The 19,408-nt window shown below is 40.4% G+C and overlaps 1 protein-coding gene across 1 annotated transcript in view; it reads right to left on the bottom strand.

The window, feature by feature from the left end:
* LOC132405303 (dedicator of cytokinesis protein 2-like) overlaps positions 1 to 19,408 on the bottom strand; it is a 640,537-nt gene that overhangs the window by 186,780 nt on the left and 434,349 nt on the right. The window contains exon 28 of the mRNA XM_059989997.1: positions 5,571 to 5,669. Within this exon, the coding sequence (XP_059845980.1) occupies positions 5,571 to 5,669 (99 nt within the window). The remainder of the gene's footprint in view (positions 1 to 5,570; positions 5,670 to 19,408) is intronic.

The raw sequence follows: 19,408 nt of genomic DNA, 5'->3' as shown, positions 1-19,408 counted from the left end.
GGAAAAGGAATTTTGAAATGTGAACAGAGTTAATAGGCAATGCTTTCCAAGAAGCTCCAGGCAACCTTTCATCTAAATGCCAGCCAAGCACAGCTGTTCTTTTCTTCCAGAATAAAACAAGTCCTTGAGCTGATTTGGCCTAAAATTACAGCAGCTAATTATTTCCAGAGGAGCTCTCTTCCAAGCTGGAGCATTTGGGTGGATCCCACCTCACTGGATTGCACTGGAAACTAGAAATTAAAAATTAGTCGCCAGATATGAATATAAGCTATCTATTATACAAATCACCAGCAGAATTGAAGAAATATTGGAGCTGAGCTGAGAAGACTTCATCCAGTTTGGCAGAGAAGTGTGTCACCTTGTCACAGAGGGATACAGAAGGGGAAAAGCCCTTTGGCCCATCACATTGCCATGACCATTAACCATCCATTCACATCAATCCCACATTAACACAGCTCTTTTCCTTCTCCCCACACACCTATCAACATTTCTCTGGATTCTACCACAAACCTACACACCAAGTGGGTAATTTACAGAGGCCAATTCTCTTACTGAACTGGGCATCTTTGGAATATGGGCGGAAACCAGCATAGCTGGAGAAAAACCCATACATTTCCTTTCTAAGTATTATGAGAAAGCACTTCTGACAAGGTAATGCATATGTCAGGTGATCCTTGCAGGGCTACATAGGGATATGGTGGAGCAACAGGTCACTTAATAAATATTGGAGAATACTGTAGATTAAATCGTCATTCGCAGTCTTAGGCCCGGAAAGCAGCACTCTCAGGTCAGATTCAGCACCACTAATCTCAGGGCAAAATGGGTTCCCAGCTGCTTTGCTTCCAATTGAACGAAATCTACACTACCCTTTTCCCTTCTTCAGCAGGTTCCCACTGTTTCCCTGCCCACTCTTTAAAATATACCATGGTGGGGTATTTGAAACACTTTTCACTTCGGACTCTTGCAACCACCAGAGGGAGCAGGCTTGCATGGAAATACAGGAAAGATGAGGGGGGTGTTCACACTCTCAAGCTTATCACACTACTCTGTTAGATCATGGCTGATCTGTATTTTAACTATTAGATCTATAGGCCTGAAGCATTTAGGTGAACAAAAATCTCAGTTTTATACATTTTAATTGAGCCTGAAAGAAAGAACGAGGGGAGGGTGTCTTGAAGAGAGAGGGGTTTAGAGCACTACAGCACCAAGCAGCCCCCTCAGCCCATCTAGTATGTACCAAACTATTATTCTGCTAGCCTATTGGCTCTGCACCTGGACCACAGACCCCACATTCCTCCCATCCATGCACAGTACCCATCCAAACTCTGCTAAAATGCACCCACCACTTCTGCTGGTGGCCCACCCCACAATGAAGAAGCTTCCTCTCGTTCCCCTTAAATATTTAATCTTTCATCCTTAATCCACCGTATGACCTCCAATTCTGGTCTCAGCCAGACTCAGTGGAAAAAGCCTGTTGCATACTCCTTGTATTTTTATATACCTGAAACCAATCTCCATTCGATCACTTACAATCCAGGGAATAAAGTCCTAACCTGTTCAACCTTTCCCTATAACTGATGTCCTCAAGTCATGGCAAAATCCTTGTGAATTTTCTCTGTACACTTTCAATCTTATTGATATCTTTTCTGTAGGTAGATGACAAGAACTGCACACAATTCTCCAGATCTGGCTTCACCAACATCTTAAATGAATTCAACATGACATCCTAGCTCCTGCACTCAATATTCTGATTTATGAAGGCCAATGTGACAAAAGCTCCCTTTACGACCTTATCTAGCTGTGGCAATATATTCAGGCAAGTATGGATCTGTATTCCCAAATCCCTTTGTGCTACCTCCCTCCTCAGTGCTCTACCTGATTTGTGCTGCCAAAGTACAACACCCCACACTTGTCTGTATTGAATTCCATCCGCTATTTTACACACCATTTTTCCAGCTTGTTCAGATCCTGTTGCAAACTGTGATAATCTTCCTCGCCGCCCACTCCGAACCCAATCTTGGTGTCATCACAAATTTGCTGATCCAGTTTACCACATTATTTACTAACTCATTAATATAGATGACAAACAACAATGGTCCCAACACCAACACCTGCAGCACACCACTAGTCATATTAGACACACCACTCAGAGAGACAACCATCTGTTACCACTCTGTGTCCTCTCTCACTAGGGCTAAGTTGAATGCAATTTACTACTTCATTCTGAAGCAACCAAACCTTCTCGACTAGCTTCACATGTGGGGCTTCATTAAAATCTTGTGATGGCCAACATAGATGATGTCCACTGCTTTTCTTTTGTCAGCTTTCTTGATAACCTCCTTGAAAAACTGTACATCAGTGGTTAGACATGCCAGGGGAGAGAAAGAAAGCAAGAGAGGGAGTTTGAAGTTCCAGAACCTTTAATGTAGCAGTACTTTTGGATGTCATCCCTTCTTGGCTCAGCTGTAATTTTGCAGCCTCTGTCTGAATCACCCATCAGAGAAATCATTTCTATTCAATAGAAGTTTAATTGTCATTCAACCATACATGAATACTGATGAATACAGACAGATGAGACACCATTACTCTGGGACCAAGGTACAAAACACAGTGGTAATAGTCACACACAGCGCAAAGCGCACATAGCGGTGGAGCACACCGGCTCTGACACCTTCTCTTGGCAGCTGTATACAGGGGGACACCACAGCTATCTACCTCATTAAATCATTTTATTACTTTAGAAAAGCCTCAGTGTTATTGTACCACAGTTATATCACAGCTAATTCTCTCAAAGTTTAGCTGAGATCTAACTAATTTAATTAATTGTAATTAATGCATTTATTTAGATTTCAATCTCTTTTGCAGAAAGATTTGTAAAGGGGGTTTCTTCTTTTTTCTTTGTTATTTGGAAAAGGGTTTCTTTGTTTTGTTAAAAGCAGGAATGTTTCTTTGTTGCAAGAGAGTGCTGGGAGAATTGTATTCCTTTGTAAACCAAATGGGGATTAATGTTCTTTCTTCTGAGTCTGTAAGCTTTTGTTGACGGGCTTTTGGGGATATCGGCGCGAGGGGGTCGAGAGAGAGGACGCAATGCTCTAAGCTGGGCGAGGATCGGACCCCCGCTTGGGGTCCGAGGCCGGGAGGTACTCCGAGGAGGGGGGATGAAGCTAGATGTGCTTGGTTGACCACTCAGAGGGTCCTGATCTGAGAGTCGAGGAGTTTGGAGGGTCCTGAGCTGCGAGTCGAGGAGTTCGGAGGGGATCGAATGGTGGCCAGAAGACTTCAGAAATTGAGCTCCAATGGTTGTGCACGAAGTGGTTTGGACTTTGATAAGTTTGGCGCCTTTTCTTTATTTTTTCTCTTCATATATACTGTATCGTTATTAATCACTTAGTTATAGTAACCTTTATAAATTGTACTCATTTAATTGCTTATGGTGTACTGTCTGGTTTTGGGCGAGGTGGGGACATCACACAGCATCCCCACCAGCTGATTACCCAGTTTGGCGGGGCCAAAAGCTGTTCCCCCTAGACGAGAACGTGTGTGAGCGAGCCTGAGGCGACCCAGGGGGTTACAGGTTTTTTGAGTCTATCCACTTGCTTTCAGTGATATCCCCTAAATCTCTGCTTCCCTGGTTTCCCATTTGCAGTGCTAATTGATTTCTCATTATTATTTGAATCTGAGCAGTAGCACTTGCAGTGAGCTTCAGCTGCTGCAGTTTTAGAAGCTGAATTAATGCATCAACATTGCAACTTGAAATTGCTTATTAGTGGCAAGGGATCAAGATATATGCACTGCAAGGATATTCTAGGTTCACATATATGAAAAATCAGGGCACACGTGGCCAGTCTGGAGCTCGCCTCTTATGTTGTAAACAATTTGTACTAACACAACTTATTCTCTCAATATGTGTAGTCTAGGACAGAATTACGTGATTGGGTTGACTAAGGAGTTACCTCTTGAGTCTTGTTTACATTAAGACTGCATAACAGTTACTCTCAACTGTGTCAATGTCTGTACAGGGTACAATCCACCAGAAAACAAATTGAAGTCAGGACTATGGTGCGTTAGCAGCAACTCTCTCAAACAGGTACTATGCTCAAGGCAACCCAGTGACAGCTGCTGTCTTAATGCTCCAGTGACCCTGGACTATTGTAGAATACTGTGAGTCTGATTCACTGGTTCAGCAGCAGGGGAGCTGAGAGGCCTTGGTTTTGGTGCAGACGAGGCCCTCGTGCTGCGTGGATCGTGTTGTGACAACCGGGGTAGTAGATGCTAGGGCTGGCTGTGGGCTGCTGGATTCTGTACTGGGTCGGGTCCGGTCCCTCCCAACAGCGCTGCCCTTCCAAGAAGCTGGATTGTGTCCATCTGTGGCTGCAGTTGTGCGACATGGGGAATGCTACGGGCTTGTTCTTGCAGAAATGTGTCACCCATGCATCATAAATCTACAGGCCATGACACTCATGGATATGGGCTATATATTTTTTTAATGTATGTTTTTTTTGTTATCATAATTATATGTGCTATATATGTGTGTGATAGTTGATACTGTGATTTTCACCTTGGCCCCAAAGGCACACTGTTTTGTTTGGCTGTATGATTGTGGTTATTCATGTGTATGGTTGAATGACAATCCACCTCCACCTGGTACAATCCGCCCTTCATTTTTCATCTCCTGCTCAGTCTACAAATGGCATCTGTCGCATTACTTCACCTCTCATCTTTATACTGGCTATATTTCCTCTCTTTTCTCAATCCAGATACAAAGCTTTGATCCAAAATGTTGACAATTCCTTCTCCCCAACAAATGCTGCACAACCTGGTGAGTTCCTCCTACACTTTGTCTGATACCTGCATCTGTCATCTCTTTTATCTCCACAATTAATGGGCTTTGCTCGATGTTCCATCATAAACTCAACGGGATGAAATAGCTTCCCTCTAGGTCGTAAGGTAATATGCAATGGCAGAAAGAACTTGCTTTAGTTTTAGACCACATCAGTAACTCCTTACAGTGTCATTCTTTGATGTGACTGCAGCACAGTGGAATTAGCTCCAAAGCCATGCCATATTTTCTGTGTTTGCATCAACATAAACAATCAAGGGTGTGCAATCTCTTGTCCTAGAATTTTAAAGATGCACACAGTCCTAGAGAAATCCTAGGGAAAGTGAATCAGAAATAGAGGGCATAGGCTTAAGCTGAGAGGGAAAATATTGATAGCAGACCTGAGAGTATACATTTTCAAGTGGTGGGTAGTAGCTATACTGAATGAGTTGCCAGAGAAGTGATAAGGCAGTTAAAATGCCAAAATTTAAATGAGGTACACAAATAAGAAAGGTTTAGAGATATTATGGATAAACATGGGAAAATTGGACTAGTGCAGATGGACATCTTTGTTGGTATGGGTGAGCTGAGCTGAAGAGCCTGTTTCCATGCTCTAAGACTCTGTGACTCTAAAACAAAGTGACTTTCTTTACTTAAAAAAGCATAACAGTAGCAAATTCTGATGGATTAATGCAGAAAGGTTGCATGTTTGTTTTATTGCTTATTCAGCAGCAAATGAAAGTTTACTTACGACCAAGTCTTGGTTAGTGCGAAAGGATTCCAGGTAGCAGGAATAATGTTCGTTAGTCATCTGTTTAAGTATCGCAGTCATACACGCCACAAAGTTACTCTGCAATAGAGACAAAATAGAGGCAATCAGCTATGAAAATCATTATAACCCATGAACACTACCTCACTACATTTATTATTAGGGTTATTATTAACTCTATTTGCACTACTTATTTTAACTTAACTATTTAATAAACACACATATATATACTTACTGTAATTATTTTTCTCTGTATTTATTTATCATTTATTGTACTGCTGCCATAAAGTTACGACAAATTTCATGACATATGCTGCTGATGTTAAACCTGAATCTGTTTCTGAGATGTAGCAAACCATGGGCCCTAGCTATGTCTGGCTCTTCACCAGCCGTGTTCCAAGCCTGCACTGGTAACATTCTCCAGTACACTACTTCCTACACCCATGCTGAGCTAATCAATTTCATCAACTTTGCCTCCAATTTTCATCGTTCCCTCAAGCTGACTTGGTGCACCTCTGCCTCTTCTCTCCCTTTTCTCGATCTCACTGTTTCCATCACTGTAGACAGACTATCCTCCGACATAGTTTACAAACCTACTGACTCTCACTCTTATCTTGACTATACCTCTTCCCATCTTGCCACTTGTGAAAATGCTATACTTTTCTTTCAGTTTGTCCATTTCTGCCACATCTGTTCTCAGGATGAGGTTTTCATTCTAGAAGATAGGAGATGTCCTCATTTTTTCAAAGGAAAGTCTCCCTTCACCAGCTCACCCACTTCGCTTCCATTTTCTGCACACCTGCCCTCAACCCATTTTCCCTTTGTCCTTACCTATCATTTCACGAGCCTCCATATCCAGCACATCATTCTCTGTAACTCCTACCATCTCCAAGGGGATCCTTTTCCCTTACCCTTCCACTTTCCTTAAGGATCACTTTTTACGTGTCCTTTGTCCACTCTGCTAATCTCCCTCCTGGCACTTATCCCTGCAAGCGTGACAAGTGCTACCCCTGCCATTACACATCCTCCTTCACCACCATTCAGTGCCCCAAACAGTCTTTCCAGGTGGGGTGACACTTGCCCTGAAAATCTGTCAGCTTCATCTATGATATCCGATGCTCCCAATGTGGCATCGTGTATATCAGCGAGACCCACTTTGTCGAGCACTTTTGTGCTCTCCACCATGAGAGGCAGAACCTTCAGGAGGCTACCCATTTCAATTTGACCTCCCATTCCCATTCTGACGTGTCTGTTCATGGCCCTTCCTGCTGCACCAAATGGGGCCAAATTCAGGTTGGAGGAACAGCACCACCCATTTGTGTGGATGGTTTCCAACCTAATGGTCTGAACATTGATTTCACTAACATCCAGTAACTTCTACCCTCCCCGTCCCCTACTTTCTTATTCTGGCCTCTGCCCCTTTCCTTTCCAGTCCTAATGAAAAGTCGCAACCAATAATGTCAAGTGTTTATTCCCCTCCATGGACGCTGCTGAGTTCCTCCAGCATTTTGTGTATGTTGCTTTATATAACTTCAAGCCCTACTTCCATATCTTTTTTAAAAAAATCTCTCTCTATAAAATAACTGAAAGGGTCTTTAAACCCATGTCTCTTGTGTTCTGGCCAGAGGGATCACAATGATGTTGACTGCTGTGTGCTTTCTTTCTCCTTGGAGGGTGAAGCAACTCCATTTGGGAAATATGGAGTCTGCTAAGAGCCGCCTTCTCCTCTGCACTGTCAAACTGCACCTTCTAATCATTCTCTCCCTTCCTCTTTCTACGCAAGCCTTCCAAACCCGTCTGGGAAGTTGACAATTAATCTTTAACACAACTAGTAATTGATGTGAAGAACAATAGCACCCATGGAATTTACACTTTAAATTTAGACATTTTCTAGAACACTGCATAAATATCATCAGGCTTTGCATCACTGTGCTGAAACATTTCATTATTGCCAGAAATAATTTTCCTAAACCTCCATATACTGGGAGTATATGCTTGATTAGGAGTCATAAAATGCTGAAGCTTTTAGCTGGCTTATTTAGAAAGTAAACTTTATTCTTTGTAAGAAATTTTTACAGAGGGAGAAACAGTGCAAAATTTTGACATTCATGGTTAAAATATTCAGTAGTGTTACCATTTTTTTTAAGTCATAGCACAATTACCACTTTTGTGGCCTGGCTGGTGAAATACTATTTCAACACCTGAGGGGCTTTCCTACTCAACGCTGACCCTGCATGTACAGTAAGAACCTAGATTGTGATCTTTCATCACAGAACTCTTGCATTGACCGCAACAAGTTTCAGTGTCTCCCTCAGTATGCACCCCTGCAGCCTGGAACGTGCAAGTTGGCCGCATTCCCTTACAGACATCTCATTGTGCTGGAAGACCAAATGTTTCAGGTGAACCAAAGGGCGCCTTTCACCAAGTTGATGATCTTCTAGCAGCCCTTGACATCTGTCTGGCACCATGATGTGAAATCTTCCTGTCTGTCCTCACATGCACTCACAGTTTCTCAGGAGGTAATGAGGTTATGGGCTATCTCCTTAGATAGGAGTAGTAAGGCATGAATAATCAGCAGAGGTAGAACAGAAAACATGCGAGAACCCAAGAAAGAAGGAGAAAGAGTAGGTGATTCAATGTGATCATTGCTGGTCTATGGCTTCAACTCCTCATCTGCCCCAGTTCCCCATTTCATTCAATTCCTCAACTTACCAAATATTCATTGATCTCCATCTTAAATATATTTAATGATATGGCCTTTAACACCCTCTGGTGCAGAAAATTCCTGAGATTCTTAACACACTGAGAGAAGAAATTTTTAAGCTCCTCTACTTTAAATGGCTGACATTTTGTTTTTATTTTACAACTCTGCTCCTGTCACACATGGTAGTTAAAACCAAGTCATGAGAGGAGGAGGAGTTTATATTCAGAAAGGACTCTGGGTCTACCACACAGAAGGTGATGGCATTAAAACTAAGTGATATTCTTTGAAGTGGAGAGGACTTGGAACTGAATACCATACAGGGCAGATGGATATTCAAAACAGCAGCCTATGCAAACACAGAGGGCTTAGGAAATCACAGACAAGGGAAAATCTGCAAATCCTGGAAGTCCAAGCAACACACACAAAAGGCTGGAGGAACTCAGCAGACCAGGCAGCATCTATGGAAAAGAGTGCAGTCGACATTTTGGACTGAAACCTTTCATCAGGACAGGAGAAAAAAAGATGAGGAGTCAGTGGTAGAAGGTGGGGGAGGGGGGAAGAAACACAAGGTGCTGGGTGAAACTGGGAGGAGGAGGGGTGAAGTAAAGAGCTGGAAAGTTGATTGGTGAAAGAGATACAGGGCTGGAGAAGGGAGAATCTAATAGGAGAGGACAGAAGGCCATGGAAAAAATAAAAGGAGGAGAGCACCAGAGGGAGGTGTAGGCAGGTAAGAAGATAAGATGAGAGGGGAAAGGGGATGAGGAATGGTGAAGGAGAGGGGAGGGGGCATAACTGTAAGTTAGAGAAATCAATGTTCATGCCATCAGTTTGAAGCCTACCCACGTGGAATATAAGGTGTTGTTCCTCCAAACTGAGTGTGGCCTCATCACGACAGTAGAAGAGGCAATGGATAGACATATCGGAATGGGAATGGAAAGTGGAATTAAAAAGGTTGGCCACTGGGAGATCCCACTTTTTCTGGCAGATAGTATTCAGCAAAGCAGTCTCTCAATCTGTGTCAGGTCTCCCCAACATATTGCCTCACTTGGGACTCTGAATGGCAGTGAGAGAGGAGGTGTAGGGGCAGGTGTAGCACTTGTTCTGCTTACAAGGCTAAGTGCCAGGAGGGAGATCAGTGGGAAGGGACAAATGGACAGGGGAGTCACGTAGGGAACGATTTCTTTGGAAAGCCAACATGGGGGGGGGGGGAAGATGTGCTTGTGGTGGGATCTTGCTGGAGATGGCAGAAGTTACAGAGAATTATATGTTGCACGCGGAGGCTGATGGGGTGGTAGCTGGGCATGGAAGGCATGAGAAATGTTAGGATATCTGTAAATTAAGCTTGAATGCTAAAAGAGAGGCAGCTTAGCAGACCTTCATGCCTGGTGCTCCTATTGGTAGGTACCTTTATTGCAAATGCCCTGTTCTTCACAGTCCTACCCGTGCAAGGGCTAGGGAGAGAGAGGGAAATGGGTGATGGATGGTTCTAATATGAACAGGTACAGAGATGAAGGGTGGAATGATCCTGTTCTCTGTTGGAACAAATCTCTGATTCTGTCATTCATTCTTAAGGCATCAGTGGACCCAGCCCTAGACAATGCTTACTGAGTGACAGATCTTCAAATGGCTCATTTTCTAATAAAGGACTTGTTTTGCTTACTGTAGAAAATAGCTTCTTCCCTCATTCTGTTGCTAATTTTTAAGCTCTTTTCACCCCATTCAGCATGTTCATGGTTGAAGTGTGACCTGACCCTACATCTCTTCCTTTTTGCAATATTTCTTAATTACTTTAGTATACAGAAGCATGTCAGTCTCAGATTTTATATTTTCACCAGATCTAACAGCAATTGCCTCTTGTGGATAAATCCCAACTTCCTTCCATTCTGCAGCTTTCTCTATATCATTTCTGCAAGGCCTGCATTTTATATTGACATCATCAATCTTAGTCATAAACTCTTTTAGCATTGCAATAGATATTTTTCTTCACCCAACTTTCTCTCTGTCTCTCTCTCCTTCTCTCTCCCTCTCTATCTCTCTCAGTAGAATCTGGGGCAGGTGGTGGGGGAGGAGATGATGGCATTGTGGGGGAGAATAAACTGATTTAGTTAAAATGGGTGTGCGATGGCCAACAAAGATTCAGTGGGCCAAAGGACCTGTCTCCATTTTCTCTGAACACCTTGAAAGCAAAGATATATATTTGTGAAGTGGTAATGCAGTAGTGGATTCAGGTTAATTGAGACACATCGGGAACAGTATACTTTGGCCCAATTAAGTGGCTGGCCTAATTAAACAAAGTTTCATGGAAAATAGTTAAAAAGGTATAAAGAAGACAAACTACCATTTAAATGATTAATGAATTATGTATGTAAATTAAATATAGAACAAATTGAAACACTATCAAAACTACCACAGTACTATAAAACTGAGCAAAAGTCATCAATGCAGGAATTTAATCAATGTACACTGATATGCTATTTTGACTGACCGCAGATGAACAAAATCAGCAGACACTTAGTGCTGATAGTGAACTGTCTTCAAAAAGCGCTTTTACAATTGCATCCTCCAAATCTTTATTTCAATTGTAACGTTCAAGAGTATTGCTGATACCTTCAAATTCTTTGTAGTTCCTAACTTGCTATAGTAGTGAAGTCATTTTATTTTCACTCCTAGCTGTTTCTGGCATCTCCAAGCCTGAAACTACAGTGAGCAAAATAGTTCTGAATTGACTGGCTGTTTACTACTCGCCAACTATTAGTGACAGAAGTTACTGGTTTTTGAACACAAGCACACAAGTGACACTAATAAAATCTGTTTGATCTAAGCATGGCATAGTGACTAATGACTACACGAGGTGCATGTGACCAACACTATTTAGAAAATGTCCGGTAACAGTCTCCGGCTCCAATTAAGCAGCATAATTTTCCAAATAAACAAAGGGAATCCTGGCTATTTTCTAGATTTGATTTTGTTTTTTATGTTGTCCCAAATAAGTGGCTGCCTCAATTAATCGATGGCCCAATTAACCAGAATCCACCATATTCCTTACATCAAGGTATCCATTATCCTCTTCAGAGATTAGTCCACAGCCAAGTGTAATTTACATTTCTGCAGCATTGTACTCAATACAACACCCAATCTACTAATTCGGTTTAGCTGTGGGCATGGAAAAAGTGGTTGAATTCTTAGTCTACACCAATGAAGAAATGCGTTATCATGTGTGGATCTTTTCCCTTGAAGTGAGAAACTGGATTATCATTAAACTGCATTGACTTCTTATTTCCACTCTCACTAGAGAGCTAAACCACTGATTTTCCAATGAAACCCCTTCTATGTTCTGGTCTAGATTGCTGTGTTTGAACCTTGTGAACCATTATGGGAGCATTTCGTCTGGTCAAACCAAGGAAGAGCACTTCTGACATAGTCATAGTGCATGTGTCTCCAGAGAACAGTGGAAAAATTGTACTCAATATTGACTTAATTCTCACCAACATATCTGTATCAAGCTATGAGTAGTACTAAGTTATGCAATTACTAGTTGCCACAATCTATTGAGGTTCAAAGGCTCTGTTTATTGTCAAATGTTTATTGTTTAATGTACAATACGGCTCTGATGTCTGTCTTCTCCAGATAGCCATGAAACACAGAAAAACCATGGAGATTTTGTGAACAAAAAGATATCAGCTCCTTCCCAGCATGAAAAAGAAAAAGAAACAAAACTCTCCAACCCAAACCCACTACCCCCTCTCTCACAGAAAACAGCGGTGACAATAACATCAATCCTCAACATCCCTCACTGAAAAGTGGCAATAATATCAAACCCCAACCCCCTCCCTTGCAGAAAAGAACAGTATAAAATCTCCAGCCCCTCTCTCTCACACAAAAAACTGACAGATCACCAATATAGAAAAAGACCAGTTAGAACCTGCTCCCAGTTACGTGAAGGATGCCTCTGGCCTTGTTGCCGTCCACTGCTCTATTCAGTCAGATTCTTCCACACTACCTCATGGAAAAACCTCTGCAGAGCCCACAAGTCAACCAGGCAGTGGTCAGTATGGAACATCCTGCAAATGCTGCTGGAGAAGTATATGATGGAACTCTGTGTGATTGTTCCCAGAAGAAGTTGTCAAAGCCATTTGGCAGAATTCTTCATTCCTAGAACTCATCAATAGGCACCATAATTTAGTTGGCTAGCAGTGAGAATGGCCCTTCTCATCAGATCCTTCATGCACAGTCAGTTTCACCTCCAGCACTGTTCAATTAAGATGGCTGTGATGAGGATAAGACAAATCATCCACCTCTCCGTTGTCTGCGGATTTGTAAGGAAGCTTGTAAAAGGATGTGTCCTTGCCAAGCTTCATCCTGAGCAGCTGCCTAACACAGGACTCTGCAGGCTAATTCCAGGAATGCATACTAACACAAATATCAAGGACTACTGGAAAATCTTCAGCAAAGCGGATGATGCTGTTTGATCTGTCCAAAACTTGTCAGTCCTCCTGTGCAATAAGATGTCTGCAAGAGAATGCTGCCTGGCTCATTCCAGTCTGCAATGGTACTTGCTGAGGATGCACATATCTGCAGAATTTTTATGTTAGATGGCTTTACAACCTTGATACTGGAAAATACAATCTAAGATTCTGCTGGCAGTGGGTACTGGTTGGGTTCTGCATCACAATACAACAAACACTTGGAGGGCATATTATTCTAAAAGGCCACATAAGTGGCAATGGTTGTTTCTAAGTCATATACTGTACTGCATATTAACTAATGATAATCTGAACATATTGATTTGATAAGACTGTAGATATACAGAATGCTCAACACTAAAAACATAAAGTAAAAAGATATTTAATATTTGTATTTCCTTTATATATTTTACATGCATAGTTTACTCTTGAAACAAAAGGAAAGGTTTGGTACATCTCTGGTCAGAAGTCCCTGCTGTTGATATGCTGCTCATTTTGTGGTAGTAGAAAAGTAGGCTGGTGAAATTGTTACAATGAATGACTGTTTGACCATAGCTGAATTGTTGACTAGCATTTGCTAATTTTCAGTTCCTTGGTGATATAATTTCAGAGGATTTTCCCGGGTCCATCATGTATTTGTTGTGCATTTAGTATTTCAGAAATATTATAAATATATTGTTTGATTCAGCATTCTTTGTTGTGTGCATAATGCATTGTGAGTTATATGTAAAAGTATGTAAAAGGCATATGTCATTATGCTGCCATGTCAGATGTGCACGTCTTGCTAAAGTAAAAAATGCACACTGAGACATATATTCCTGACTCCCTGTTTTTGCTTTCATTTAGTTTTATGTTTTGGAGTTAAAAAAGAAGAAATGGCTGGCTTCATTGAAAAGAAAGACACGTTTCATTGTACAAGATTAGGTAATGCACACTGAGCAAATTGAACCATATTTTGAAGGAAATTAAATGGCCAATGAGAAGTGAGTGCCAGTTTTGCTGAGGGCATTGGGTTTAAAGGCTTACAGTTTACTTCGAAGTATGACTTCTCCAACCAAACCAACTGACATGTGTTCTGTTGCCATCATGAAAGTAATGCAGGAACATTTAGATCAAAAACTACTGCTCATTGCAGAATAGTTCAGGTTTCATAAGTGGAATTGAATGGAAGGAGAGTCTATTTCTGCACACGCGGCTGAATTGAGGAAATTGACTAAGCCTGGTCACTTCGATGATGGACTTAAAGATGCATTGAGAAATCATTTACTTTGTGGAATCTTATAAGCAGGCATTCAAAATTGGCTTCTTACTGTACGACACAACTCACATTTAAAAGAACAATAGAAATACCTGTACCAATGGAGACAGAAAAACAGATACAAATGAGTTTGAATATGAGCATGACCAAAATTGTAACATCTAAACAGAAACAAGCTTGGCCAATCAATATTTGTTACTGTTGTGGCAGGGGGTCACATTCACCAGGCCAAAGCAGATTAAAATGTGACACTTACAGAAAATGCAACAAAGCAGGACACATACAACAAAAGTGTTGGGCAGACAAAAATAAATCGACTGCACAGGGAAGAGAAAAATAGACAAAGTCAAGTTGCAATCTCAAAAAGAGCACTAACCTGCATGCTGTAGTTGAAAAATCTGACAATGATTAGAATGACACAGAATTGGGTAGTCTTGAGATTTAAAATGTGAAAACGAAGCAAGGGGAAGCAAAATGGCTTACACCTGAGGTGAACAGCAAAATAATTAAAATAGGATTTGACACTGGTTGAGCTGTTTCAGACTTTCCATAAAATGAGTTTGAATGGCATTTCAAAGATGCTGCATTGAAGCCTGCAGATATCCAACTGAGAATAATGAGTGTAACAGTGAAATACAACAACCAACAAGCCACATTGGGCATATATGTGGTAAAAACCAGAGGACCAGCATTGTGGGGACATGACTGGCTGAGACAACTACAATTTCATTGGATTCCACCATTTGCATGACACATTCCCTGCAAAAGAGTCAACCAAAAGTAATTAAGAAAGGTACTGGCTGATGCCTCAGCAGTGATCAAGGATGACATTAGAAAATTCAAACATACGATAGTACAATATCATGCGTAAAATAGTGTTAAATGAAAATGCCATACCCAGGTCCAATAAAGCCTATCCATTTACTTATACTATCCATGATAAAGTAGCTTCTGTGCTGGATTGCATGGAGGTCAAGGGAATTCTTTCTGAAGTTGAGTGGAGCACAAGAGCAAAGCCAGTAGTCTCAGGAATCAAGAAACATGAGGATGTCAGGATCTCTGGTGATTTCAAGGTCACCATCAACCCAGTACTGACAGGAGATTCATTGATCTCACGTGAGATCTCTATGAAGGAGGTTAAATGAGAAAAATAACCAACTTGATAACTGTTAAATAATGAAGGGCAACCTATCAATTGAAAGTTAGGCTTATGTTAAAGAGTGATCAAACATTTATTAAATGTAATCACACTCCATTAGTATTTAAGAAAACCAGTATAGTGTGATAAACCACAATATTGCAGCACTTTGGGCATCACAGATTGAAAGCCATCAATAGCCACCAAGCACACTGCTAATACTTGTGTTCCAAATGATTACTTGCAGCATCTTCAGATTTCATTACTTGTGTGCCACTTAATCTTTATTTGGATATATCAGTACTAACTGCATTTATTTTGAAAGATAAAACATTTTCTCATTGAAATCAGATTGTCTCTGATTTATTTCAGTTTGGCAGCTTTTGTCTATAATTTATCTCTAACTACTTCTGATAAATTTACAAAGATCTATTTGTAGAAGTAACCAGTACTCAGAATTACCTTCCTCAGAATGCACCTTACATAACCAGCAGAGTATCATTCTTGTACTGCCAGGGTAACAAGCAATGTAAACCCATAACTGCTTCATTTGTAATCTTTGAGCACATTGTTCACCTCTGAAAACTGGTTCACCTGGAGAAGTCTAATACAGCGCCAGAGTAGCAGGCACCATTTAGTTAACTGTGATTCTTTTAGTTTTAAATAGCTTTTCCATCAAAATCTGATCTGTCTTCTCCACCTCACAACCAACTACACTATTCTCTCTGAGTAATCAGCTGGGTGGGTGGGGAAGTCTCTGATTTCAATGAAGCTTCCAATTTTTTAGCTGTAAAAATAATTTGTGCTGACACTTTGTCTTTGCCTCATTAATTACTGTAGTGAGTGGAAAGAGCCTGTATGTGGCAAAGGAACATGGAATTCAATTTAAAGACAGGCCTAGTCCCCTGCTTGGCAGATAGACATAATGTAAAAATGAGGGTGGATCCAATTGCTTTTGCTTCCTTTTGAAGGATGAACAACTTTGAACGACTGTGTTAGTGTTTAGTGTTACCATTTTTGCCTTTTTTTTAAATCTCTAATTACTTCTGATGCATTTGCAAAGATCCATTTGTGGAAGTGACAAGAACTCAAACAGGCTTCCTGAAAGTCCTTGATCTGTTTTCAGCTGTTTATTCTCTAGGTTGTTAAATCACCTCAAAAACATGTCTGTCTCTTTTCACCACTCCTGTAATGTGGCATTGCCTACCTAGCTCTTTTAATATGTATTTTGGTCACCCAGTGTGTGTGGAATTTGCACCTTCTCCTTGAGGTGTCATGGGTTTCCCTGGTTGCTCCAGTGTCCTCCCACAAGTAAAAGATGTGAAGATTGCTAAATTATCTGGCTACTGTAAAGTAGCCATTGGTGAGCAGAAGAATTTAACAGGATCTGATGAGGATACAGGGAGAATAAAATGAGATTAGTACAGGATTAGCGTAAATGCATGCATAATTGTCAACATGGACTCAGTGGGCTGAAAGGCCTGTTTCCATGCTGTAACACTGTACGGTTTTGATGTATCTCATTCAAATGTTCATATTCAGCTAGCTATAGTTTCTGATCTGTGCTGTCTTAGTTATTCCCACAGAAATCAATGTTATTTGACTGGGTTTAGGGATTGAAAAATCATCCCAGGATTATTCAGCAACAAATGAACTGGAAAAGGGACAATGAAAATCGATGACAGGATCAGATGATTTGACTAGCTAAACAACAGGATGATGGAGATGCTGATTGTCAGCAAACACAGACACATAAGAAAGTAGGAGCAGAAGCAGACCACTAGGTCCCTCAAACCACAATGACCATGGGAGTGACCTCCCTCAATTCTTTTGTGCCAGGCCCTCATACTCCTCAATTCTACAATCTTTGAAAAATGTATCTTCATTCTACCTCCAGCAATCTTGCTTCCACAACTTTCTGGGATAGTGGATTCCAGAGACTAATTCTCCTTCAATTATATATGTCTGCCTCGTTACCTATTAACAATGTCCCCATGTTTAAGTCTCCTACCAACTGAAGCATCTAAGTATCTTTGGAATTGGAACTGGAATTGGTTTATTCTTGTCACATGTACTGAGATACAGTGAACAGGTTGTCTTGCATATTGTTCAAACAGATCAAATTATTACACAGGGCACTGATGTAATGAACAAGGTTGAGCAGTAACAATGTAAAATAAAGTGTAACAGCTACAAAAAAAAGTGCAGTGGAGGTAAACAATAAACTTCAAGTTTATGACAAGGTAGATTATGAGGTCCAAAATCTATCTTATACTCAGAAGCCATTTCAAAGTCTTATAACAGCAATGTAGAAGATGTCCTTGAGATTGCTGGTACGTGCTTTCAGGCTTTTGTATCTTTTGCCCAAAGAAAGAGGAAGAAGAGAGGATAACTGGTGTGGGTGGAGCTTTGATAATACTGGCTGCTTTAGAGTTAGCGAGATGTATAGTCAGCGTCCATGGGGCAGGCTGATTTCCATGACGTGCTCAGCACTCTGCAGTTTATTGCAGTGATGTCCAGAGCAGCTTCCTTACCAAGCTGCTTTGCATTCAGATAGTTACAATGCATTTCCCTTTCGGATCGTATAATTATGTTTTCACAAATTCACCCACCTTTCTTCCAATGCAGATCCTTCATTTCCAGGTTGTCATGATAGGACAACAATTTTATCCAGGAATTAGCCTAATGAATCTCTTTGAACTTTTGGAGTAAATTCAATCCATTCAGTATAATGGTGGCTCATTCTTTTCCTTCTCATTTCTTCTGTCATTTTCAATGTTTGCAAAGTGAATACAGTAAAATTCTAATAATGGGGCATTGATGGGACTGAAATAACAGACATTTTGGACCATTGGACACAATTCCCTAGTATGTTCACTTCTTTTTGTATATAACGCCATACGTACTATTACAAAACTTCCAGTCAACCCAGTCAGTTTCAACGGTGTGCTGAAAAAAGAGTTGCAGTGAGTTTTGGGGGCATAGGAATCATTACTTATTGTATGAGTCAAATGCTGAACTATAGAGATTTTCAAATGGTCAGATATGGTTTATTAGAGTTTTATTCTGTTTCAGAGTGAATGCTGCATGTATTCCAATGAATTATTGGAATTTCATTAAATATTGGTGTGATATTAAATTGTCACATTCTGATTTCTAAGTAGGGAGATTGTAGCTATAATTTTACAATCTAGGCTGCCACTAGTAAGCGAATGCTTTACTGTTGGAGATCCTAATTTTCAGATAAGGTTTTCCACTGGAACTGAATTGAATTTAATTTGTTTTTTTTATTGTCACATGTACTAAGATGTAGTGAAAAGCTTATCTTGGACATTGTCAATACAAATCAAATCATTACACAGTGCATTGAGGTAGAACAAAATAAAACAATAACAGAATGCAGAGTAAAGTGTCACAGCTGCAGAGAAAGTGTAGTGCAGGTAAACAAAATCATAGCAAGGACAAAGGGGTCTGTTTCCATGTAGTGCTGAGCTATACCCACAACTCCTGCAGTTTCTTGCAGCCACATGCAAAGCAGTTGTCACACCAAATCATTATGCATCCTTGTTGGCTCACCTCAATACAGGAAATCTCTTTTGGTATTTGGCCAACAAGTCTCCACTAGATTATTAAGTAAAAACTAATAGGTCTTTGTATCATGAAAACGACAACTGGACTGATGTAGTTATTGAGCTTCCAAAGTGAGTTGTTACTCATAAAGTAATTTGAATTGCTTTGATAAGATAGACACTATATTAATGTAAGTTTCTTAATTCCTATTTCCACAATCATGAAAAAGAGCTATACCCTTCATGCATAAAAAGCACATTAGCTTTGTTGAGATGAAATTATTGTTTATTAAATCACTAGATTTTAATCTTCAATTATATGCTTAAATCATGTTTCATCTTCTGTTTCTCACTAAGATTCTGTCCATCTGTTTAAATTGGTCTCCTTTGTGAATAATATGTTCCATGGTTTATGGGTTTATATATATGTAATGTCTATGATGATTAGTCCATAGTAAATAGGACAGCTGGAAGGATAGGATGTCCATGATATCAACACAACATATCACCAAGGACAAAAGGAAATTCCAAGTCATGGGAAACTGTCTGAGACCAAATTATTGCTACCTGAAAGAAATATGACTGTGATTGTTGAACTTAATAATTTTAGCTTCTCGATGTCATTGAAAGAGTTCATATTTTTCTAGGCCCAACTATTTCAGTCCAAAGGAAATTTATTATCAAATTA

This window comes from Hypanus sabinus, chromosome 15, assembly GCF_030144855.1.
Source record: "Hypanus sabinus isolate sHypSab1 chromosome 15, sHypSab1.hap1, whole genome shotgun sequence".
NCBI classification, from domain to species: domain Eukaryota; kingdom Metazoa; phylum Chordata; class Chondrichthyes; order Myliobatiformes; family Dasyatidae; genus Hypanus; species Hypanus sabinus.
Note: the sequence above shows the minus strand (reverse complement) of the source record. Positions and strands in the feature narration are given on the sequence as shown.